This window comes from Parambassis ranga, chromosome 16, assembly GCF_900634625.1.
Source record: "Parambassis ranga chromosome 16, fParRan2.1, whole genome shotgun sequence".
Lineage (NCBI taxonomy): Eukaryota > Metazoa > Chordata > Actinopteri > Ambassidae > Parambassis > Parambassis ranga.
Window position 1 is genome coordinate 15,193,786 of NC_041036.1, and position 10,321 is coordinate 15,204,106.

Genomic DNA, 10,321 nt, shown 5'->3' on the forward strand with positions numbered 1-10,321 from the left:
AGACAGATGGCTTTGCCAAAATATTCTGTCATTTATGAAAATCTCCATGATCTCACTGTGTTTCACTAAAGCTGCTAAAAACAAAACAAAAAACAGATTCTTTTCTTACAGCACTTTTTTTTAATTTCACTAAAGACTTTTCACATCTTAAAACGGTTTCTTATAGTTTTTATGTATGTACAAATTTACATATAAACATTTACAAAATGAGCAGGTTTAACAAAAAAACAAACGTGTTCAGGGAAGTCCATTTTTTCAGCTTGAGGTTTGATGATGTGCGAGCTGGATTAGATCTGCGAATGTCAGCCAGTGTACCATGATACCAACAAGACAGAGTGAATGAGGAGAAGTACTGAAGAAGAAGCTCAGCTCCTAAAACTCTCATTAGTTTGAGATTTTATCTGTTTTGCTCTGTGGACTTGGGACAGAAAATTATAATTTTGTGGACTCCACAAATCTTCCTGAATTTTCTTTTAAATATTTTCCCTGTATAAAAAGAAATCGTTATTTGGGCTGAAGCAACAATTGGATCAGATCTTGAGAAATAAGAAGAGCTCCAGGAGCTGAGTGCTACATAACATAACAGAAATCCTACATAATATTTACTACATTGGCAGTTGCCGACAACAATACACACAAAATCAATCATTTCTCTACATGTAGAGGAAGAAAGATGAATTCAGTGATACAATGCACAGCTGTACCAATGGTATGAAAACTTCAAAAAAAAATTGTAAAGAGGATTTTTTTCCATTTTGCTCATAGTTTTGTTCCTAATGACTGAAAATAAATGTGCATCTTTAATGGTCAATTGAGAATTTTCATCCTCATAACAAAAACAAAAACATCTTTGAGGTCCTCTCTTCTGGAGCGATCCACGCTCCACATTCACACAAACACATCAAACACACACAAGCAGCAACACACACACAGTACATGCTCATATAAAAAAAAATCTGTATCAAAAAGTCTCTTAGTGTTTATGTCCCAGTGTCCAGCACTGCGTTAGCATAGTCTCTGTTGGGGTCAGCCTTATTGTAGCATCAGGGCTAATAAAACTGGGATCAATGTAAAGAGGACTGTGAGGGGGATCAGCTGTGCTCCAGAGCTGCCAATACTCCTCTGAACATTTGGCTCCATCACAGCTGGGTCATCTGTGGAGACAAGAGACAGGGGGGACACTTAGTTCAGGACTTCATCATCTAGGAATGGTAAACACACCCAGCTGAGCGGCGTCTCTGACACGGCTCCGCTCTGACTGTTTTCTGTGTGTCTGGTGTTTTTTCTTAGAGGAATCCTCACCTGCTGGGAGCCGGTTAGAGGGGTTGTGAACTCCTCCTGCAGCAGGAAACTTCACAAAGCCTTTTCCTGTCTCCTCTGCCTTGGATTTGTCGAGATGATTCTTTCCAGAACCTTTATGCCCGACCACATCCACCCTCAGCCTCAGGCAGTCCTGCCCATGGTGATGCATAGGTTTTGCTGGAAAAATTAAAAAGAAGGAAAATGTTTAACATAAGGAGTCTTTTCAAGAGCACAGGTTTTGATTAAAATAAAACACATAACTGTTACTTACAGATATAATAATAGCTTTCTCCCTGCTTGAACTCCTTTCCCAGGGTGAAGGGTGTGAAGCGCTGGAACTTCTCAGAGAATTTTTCTGGAGCGTGTGGAGCAAAGGGCCTAGAGCACTCCCAGCGGAGCTGATCGAAGGAGTGAGGTTTGCACACATCGTAGTCCTCCCTCTCCACCATGTACAGCACATAGCGTTCAGCTGTGTGCGATGGCACCTCACCGTGAGCATAGTGGGGGCAGATGATGTCCAGATAGTCATTGATACGCACTTCCACTGTATACTCATCCCACAGGAAGCTGCAGGGAGACAGGAAGAGAGAGGAGGTTACTGACACATGTTTACCCAAGAGGTTTTTTTTCTATTACAACATGACTAACAGAGGAGGATATCATCTATTTGTTTCATACATGTGTTTAGAATAATTATGAGGGATAATCACACAGACACATGCAGCAACAGTCATACAAATAACACAAATAGTGACAGTCATATGCAACGTGAGGGTGTTTGTGTTGATGTGTTTTCGTTTGCTTGTGCAAACCTGTCTATGTGTCAGAATTAGAAAGAGCCTGAGCAGGCTGGGCTTGTTCGTTGTGGACGAGAAAGCACACCCAATCTCAACCACCATCCCACTCACACACACACCTTTTACTCTCCCTTCCTTTCAGCAGAGATTCACCTTTCACCTGCTTACAATTAGACAGAATTGCAAATGACAGCACAAACTGTTTTTTTTTCTTCTCCCCACATCCTCTGCTAGTCCACTTTTCTATCCGTAACTCTTTCTGTCAACTCTTTTTAAACTGTTTTCCCGGTTTCTGTCTCATTAGTTTCTTCCACCTGGATGTTTGTCCGTCTGCAGTTCCTGTTCTGACTTCTCAGGTTAATTTGCTGTCTCTTTCTGCATCTCTTTCTCTCCAATTTCATCAAAGACAGAGACAGAGGGGGTGGAGACAGCCAGGCTATCGCTCTCTTTTCCTCTTTTCATCTTTACCCTTCATTTAGTTTTACGGCTCTTTTTAAGCCTTCCCGTCTCCTCCTTGCCGGCTCCCTACGCTTGTTACATCCTAATGGAGTATGAAGAATCCTGTTCAGTCTCACTACAAATTTGCACTGATAATGTATACCAGAGGATGCAAAAGCTTGTTTCATTCTAAAACTAAACTGTGGTGATGAGGGAGAATATTTTTTTTTTTTAGTTTTCAGTTTCAGTATCTGAAAAGTTTCCCTTTGCAGTAAGCATGAAGGTGATGCACAGCTAGTTGGTGAAGAAAGATTGATATTTGCATATTACTCCCATTACATCCTCAGTAGTGACAGGCTCTAATCTACAGATTCAGCCTGTGCCTGTATTGATGTGGGTGTTTGTGTTTCACTGAGTGAAAGTGACAAGAAAACAGCCCCCATGTTTTTGCCACTGTGTATGTGCTCCACATCATCAAAGCCTGGGACCTGGTGGCTCTGACCCCCCCCCCCCCCTCTCCTTTTCCCTCCTGTTGTTGTGGCTCCTGTTAGGACCCCCTGGCCAAGTCATAGACACACTGGCTCCAAATGAGGGCCTCTAACCCCTCCTTCCTGCCTGTGTATGTGTGCTCGGTTAGTGCTAACCTACCTGTCAAAACACGCTTTGTTAGCAGAGAGTGCGGCTCTACCCTCAGCTAATCGGCTGATCACTACCCTCCACTTATAATCAGCGCTTTCTCTCAGAAAGGCTTCTTTGTAAGTGTGTACACTTCTCTGCAGGTGTGTGTGCCTTTGTTTGTTGTGTGTGTGTGTCGCTGGTCTGCCAGGGCAAGTGTTTCAGTGAAAGAAAAAGAGACACATCTGTAGCAGCCTAATGGGCCGAATAATCTCTGATCTCATCTTGCTCCTCTGCTGTTTTCTTCAGTCAAACCAGTAATAACAGGGTTGGAGAAAACAAGACGTTTTGGAGGTCTCTAGTGGTTCCCTCTGAAGTAAAGAATAGTTTTAAATTGTATGGCATTCACCTTTTTTCCCCCACACGGTGTCCTTGTTAGTGGTCTGGCTGAACTCCGCATGAAAACACGGGCTTGTCAAAAGCCAACAAAACAGATTCTGTTGCTAATTTCATTCACGGCCTTTAAGAAAACTTTCCTTTATCCTTCTCTTCACCTCCTCATTTCTCCTCCTCCTCTTGCTCTCCTCCACTGCTGGCTAATTAAAAGCTGTTAGGGGTCTGGGGCCAATGTGTTCTCTAGAAAAGGAGGGGAGGAGGAATGAATAGGGTGTAATTATACTCTTTCCCTCCCCAAAGACAGAATGCCTGAAGGCTACAGAGTCCCCTTCAACCCCTGTACCTTAACCCCTGTGGAGCTTTACTAGCCCGACTGCTGTGTAAGTGTCTAATATGTGAGGCAGAGTGTTGTTTTAGTGGTTTTAACAAAAGCTTCTTAGTTGTCCAGATCTGTTTATAGTTAAATGTTTTTCTTGTTGTTGACTTTGCAATCTTTGCTCTTCCAAGTCCAAAAAATGAGCAGAGTCTGGCGTCTAACAACGTCTTCGCTCATCAAAGCTCTCCACTCTGCATCTACACTCGGCTCTGATTGACAGTTCTCAGGAGAGTGAGAGTCGCATTAACATGATAGCAGTGTCCTCTCTGACTTGAGAGTCAGGTGTGCGTTGCTGCAAACCTACTTTTCACGCAGCTCCTCCGACTCCTTACCATGTGTTGGTTTGTGTGTTTACCGTGTTTTCATGTCTCTGAAGACACTTATTGAGGGCGTCTCATGCCCGAGGCTCATGAGCACATCTGTTTATCAAGGCCTGCTGGAGCCTCTTGTGTGTTAAGAGCGTGTGCGTGTCTTTCCGTACATGTGATGGAGGTGTGGGTAAACAGCGAAGGTTGAAGGTGGTTGTAGTCTTTCTTCCTCTTTGTGGGTCATTTCGACAGTTACTCTAGATTTTGCGTTAAGGTGTGTGTGTTGTGATGGTTTAAAGAAGTCAAAGAGTGCTGATGGTTATTACTGTAGGTGACTTCTTCACCACTTGCCCCTCTTTGCTAAAGCTTTGAAGTCTTGCCATTGTCCTTGCACTGCTCTCTTTTCCTGCCATCCTGTCTTTCCTTTTCCCTCGCCACCCCTCCTTTTGGTTTCAGTCAAAGAACTGACACAGGAACTCTGTCTTTCACTGTCTCTCTTTGGGGCTGTTTCAAACTGGCAGCTGGGTCAAGGGGTTAGAGTTCAGGGTCGCAGCTTCTCACACACACTATCATCTGAGTCAGCGCTGAAGATATATGTTTCACACACACAACACACTCATGAGGCAAGTCAGCACCACTGAGACACCAAACAGATGCACCCCCTCACCCCCATCCCCCACCCCCTTCTTCCATTTGCTCTGCAGGTAATCAGTAGTAAGCGTGCACACACTGGAATGTCACAACAGGAGGGCTGCGGCTTGGACTCTGTTCTCACAAGGCACACTCATCAAATTTCCAGCCCCACTCTCACACACACTTTTACTTTGAGGTGTACACTTAATACCCGATTAATTTGCTGCGGTATGACAGATTCACACCTCCTTCCACACAGGCTGAGGAGCTGTCAGGGGTTCTAATGGGCTTAGCTGCTCACCAGTGGGCTGCTCTATTAGAGCCAATCTAATTCCCTCTTTCTCCCTCTCTCATTGTCTTGCAATAAGAAACCGAGAGGGAATTCTTCCTCCACTCTGCACCAATACAACCGGCTGTCCACACCATTATTGTAATTCCAGAAGTGGTAGGAAACGTTCTTGTTTGCTATAGATATAGTTAAAGACTGGGAATTCTTTTAGTTCCTTCAAGCTTTTTATATGGTCAACAATGGTGTTTCTCCTTTATTCAATTCCAAACTTCTTCCCCCTCTTCATCCATCACTGTCCACTCTCTCCTCCCTCCGTCTGCCTCGCTTTTATTCTGCCAAAATTAGCACCCCCCCACCCCTCCTCCCTTTCTACTATTTCATCCTGTCTCTTAACACTGACATAATATACCAGGGCTCTTCATCCAGGCTAATTTCTCAACACAAATCCCTTTCTCCAGCTCACCCTTCCCTCACCCTTCGCCCAGGCCTCTACTCCTCCTCCTTGCCCCCCAGATCTTTTCACTCATTCCCCCCTTTTTGTAGCCTCCCATTCTGTCTGTGATGAATAGCGAAAGGCCAAATGGTATCATGCTTGGTTTAATATGCTATGGGGGTCACAGAGAGTTAATCTGTTTCTATGTCTAGCAGAGAGAGAAGGAGACAAGTTCATCAACATTGAAGAATTCAAAATAACTAACTTTTTAAAATTTGGAATAACTTTGAAATTCACTAAAAACAAAACATTATCAAACAAGAGACATTCTGTCATGAATTCTGCCTTTAGGGGGCGACAGTGGGCTTCTAGTAGACAGCAAAGCCAAGGTATGCCCGAAATGCTATGAATGAGCAGTGTACACATACGCATGCTTGCCCACACTTAGTGTGATAACAGTGGGTGAAAGCCGGCCTTTCTAGTGTTAGTAAAACTGGTGCTGAGAGGTGCTCTGTCCTGCTCTGGTGGAAAATTACTGGGGCAAAAACAGAGGATGGTCTGTGAGAAAGAGAGAGAGGAGGGGGGGGCTGCTGGACAGAGGGGAGGGAAGAGGAGGAAGTCTGGACCACAGATAAGGAAGCAGGAGGAAGAGCAGAGAGAAAAGTAGTACGTGGATTCTAGTGATGGGGTACGATGAGTCCACAATCACCACGGCAATATCCCAGGTACCTCTGTGTACCATCATGTGTGAAGGTATGCGGGTACATTTATAAGCATGTTAGGTAAGAGGACAGTTATATCAGTGGGTAAGCTTTCTGATGATGAACGGGCAGCTGAGTAATTGATGGATGTGATGTAAGAATGATGCACTGTGACAAATGCAGGTCCGCTAAGTAACTTATGCATCACCCACATTCAGGGATCATTACACAGGACATAACATTACAAAACAGGTAGAAGTTACATCACAGGATCACAGATGCATATAATATATATATAGAGAATTAAGGCAGCAGGATGACGGTTTTGTGTCTGTGGGTCAGATGGGCAGATTACAAGCTGTCTGTAATCTATGTTAGTGTTCGTGTATGTGTGTATGTGCTCTCATTCTGGTGAGATTAGAGGCAGACGAGCAGACCGGACATGGGCAGGGGAGGAATAAATAATGATGCAGAGAGAGGGAACAACATGTATGAAATGTGGGAGTTTATAAGGCAAGTTGGAGTGTGAGCGGCCACGAACCCAAACTCCTCCAGGCAGCGCGTGCACAGACAAGCCCGGCTGTTTCAATAGCAAGCTGAACCAGACGCCTGAGATAAACAGAATATTACATTACACTGAACATCTGATAAAGATATTTGCACTCACACTACAGGCATGGCATGAAAAAAAACATGCAGGCTACTATGGGATGATGAAGGCAGCCAAATGACTCAAGAGATAAAGGATTTAAAGGGTTAACGGTGTCCATGTCTGTGCACCTCTTGAATGTACTTGAATTAGTAGGTAGAGAAGACATGCAGGGATTGGAGCCAGCTTTCAGCCTGTCTGGGAGCAGATCCAGCTGTTTAAGAGAGGTGTAGGAGTGAAGAGATGGAGAGAGGAAGAGACAGGTACAGAGAGAAACACACACACAGCTGACAGAGTTGAGTATAGTAACAGCAGAGTGGAATGCTGGCTGTAGCTAATATTAACATCCAAGTCCAGCCTCTTGCCCCCCAGTGTGTGTGAGTGCGAGTCACACATTTATCATGTCTCGGTAAGGCTGCCTACAGTAACGGCCACTCCCTTCACACACGCATACACATAAACACACAATCACACACTGCCAGGCCACAAATAAATAAAATCTCTTCCTGTTAAAAAAGGGCAGCACAAGTTCAACATCGTCCTCATGCACGCACACACACACACACACACACACACACACTAATAAAGCTGCCACAGGCCAAGACACGCAGTGTAAAAACAAGACTGGACCAGACTTAGAAAAACACGCCTTTCCACCTGTCGCATAAGAAAGTGGTAAACAGACACAGTCAGTGTCGTTTGGAGGCTCAAACATTATGCTTACAGACACACACCTATAAGCTGGCGTGTGTGTTTCACATCCTCGAACATGAATGGGCAGACTGCTGCCATCTGGTCACTGTCCTCCACCCAAGACAAATCACTGCTGCTCACAATCAGACCAAGAATCAATTAGCATCAATTATCCACAGCCTGCTGCTGCCAAAGGTCACTGATGGATCTGTGTAATCCTCTGAGCAGGTGACTGATTGATCACCGGGGATGCTTCTGGACAGGTGGGGCTTTTAGTCAAGCAGAGCAATAAGAAAGATAGGATGAAAAGAGAGAAGTGAGAGGAGGGAGTGAGGGATTAGACTGTAAAATGTGGGGAAACTATAATCAGATGGCATGTGGAGGTCAGCCAAATATGGTTTCACTTTGGATTTTACCTGCCATTATCCTCATTCCGATGAAAAAATGATTCCCGTAGTGACACACTGACAGCTGAACAAACATCCAATCATATGTTTGTGCTGCTTTATTTGTTGATAATGTACAAAGTTTATGTCTGTCTGAGTCTATGTTTAGCAATGTAGCAGAAAGGATTAGTGTTATATTATGATTTTTCTTTTGGTTATGCAACTCCCATTTGGCAACAGAAATAGTCCAGGGTGGGATTAGAGACAGCAGACATAAGATCTGTGTGTGGTGGTGGTCAGCACACACACACACACACACACACACACACACACACTTTTTGTTTCTATTTGAACTAAATCTTGAAGCTCTGGTTTCTCTCCTTTATGCAGAACTGACCAAAAAGTCTCTGATTACACTTTTCTTTCTGTGGAGGTACCCTTGCCTTCTGCCTCACCTGAACCAGATTCCCCTCCCTCTCTGTCTGTGGTGACTCAGGTGTAAACCTCAGGTGGGTCAAACCCAGGCCATTGACTCACTCATGACACAAGCACCACTCATGACGACAGGACTTTCCATGAGACTTATTATCTAATTATCTGGACAATTGTTTTCCTTGTTGCAGGGGTTCTTTTTTAGCCCCGTGTCTATTGTCATTGTTAAAGGGCAATTAGAGAGTCAGTAATGTAATCACAGACACGACTAAAAGGCCATAATGGCTTTTGCCCTTGTTTCTATCTCGTCAGCAGAGGAGCGGGGACGGTCCTTCTGTTTCAGCTTGGTTTTAAAATAATACTGTCTTTCAAGCGTCAGGATCACTCCCTCCACGCTAAAAGCTCAATAAATCGCGCTGCGATATGTCAAGCTCATCGATCCCACTGAGTGGTCGGATAGCATTACATCTCTGACCTCAAAACACAATCATCAGCAATATGCGCCCCTCTCTCTCTCTCAGCGTGACTCACACACTCACTATCACCAATAATAAAATAATAAAAACAAATCAGATCAGCAGAAAATGTTTTATAAAATTAACTCTTGTGGTTCATTTGCATTGACTGATACACTCATCTTTCCATGACACACGACCTTACAGACAGCACTGGCCAAGTTCATACTCGTCAGTCTATTTTTTACTATTAGAGTATGTCTGTGTGTTGCGGTTATATATAGTGGTCAATCTGTCCATCTGTCTCACAATCATTTACATCCCGCTGCACTGATGGCAGTTCTGTTTCAAAGGTTTAAAGGGAGACCACAAGACTTAACGTCACATGAACCTTTAATGAATGAGAACAACAAGCGTAAGAAGCCAGAGGCGCATGACTGAAAGCAGGACCGCAAGATGAGACTTTACACGTGTGAACCTGTAGTAGAAAGTTATACCTACACACAGTGAAATACACACAGTGGCGTTTAAATGGCCCCTTACATCCACCCACACTCACACAACTACGCATACAACCATAATGCCACATGGACCTCACAAACTTACTTCGGATTCGAGCTGTTCCAATAGACGCTGTGTCTCTCCGCAGAGACAAACCAAACACCGATGGTCAGCGCCAAACACACCAGGCACACCAAATCCATAGCTCCTCTTCTTCACAGGAACCGAAACAAGTTAAAGTCTTGAGCGACAACTAAGAGATCTTCACACTTTGCAGGTTTAAGCTGTGCGTAAATACGCGCGCAGAAGCCAGTTGAGAGTTACGCTCCGAGTGCAGCAGTCTAAGCAGATCAATGCTACGGGCCTCACTGAACACTGTTGCAATCCTTGTCTGATTCACAGAAGCGCAACTTGTCTGTTTTGTTTGCCAGTAGCTCTGCCCACTGATGCGCAGTAAACCAATAGCAGCGAGCCACTCTGAATGCCCCACCCAACCGCAGTCAGCGGAGGCGCTTCCTCCAGCTGCTCGCACTTCAGACACAGACACAAAAACAGCTCTACTAGAGCTGTAATAACACTGTAGAGGCGAAATAAACATACAAGTCAAACTGGAACAGGACAGGATTAAGAGTGACTTCATTACAACTCAAGTATGCTGCCGACAGAAATGTATAGATATAAAAAAACTAATAAAGGAATGTGGGATGGTTGCAGCCGCCTACAGAAAACAAACCAGTATCATTTACTTTTACACACACACGCACCAGTAACAACACCACAAACACGCAGACCTACTGGTAAAAATGTACCTGGATTATGTAAGTCTGTAATAGGCCTATGACAGTGTACAGATCATGATGTACGTTATTATGTAAGTACCGGTAGTATGTAAAGTTGGTTGCAATTATTTTAATTGG

General features: G+C 44.1%; 1 protein-coding gene across 1 annotated transcript; it reads right to left on the reverse strand.

Moving 5' to 3' along the window:
- Positions 1–149: 149 nt before the first annotated feature.
- Positions 150–9,796, reverse strand: efna1b (ephrin-A1b). Its single transcript, XM_028426287.1, has 4 exons — positions 9,510–9,796; positions 1,574–1,869; positions 1,303–1,479; positions 150–1,154 (listed from the first exon to the last, which is right to left on the reverse strand). Exons 1-4 carry the CDS (start codon positions 9,605–9,607, stop codon positions 1,033–1,035), a joined length of 693 nt encoding a protein of 230 aa, XP_028282088.1. The 5' UTR covers positions 9,608–9,796; the 3' UTR covers positions 150–1,032.
- Positions 9,797–10,321: the final 525 nt, after the last annotated feature.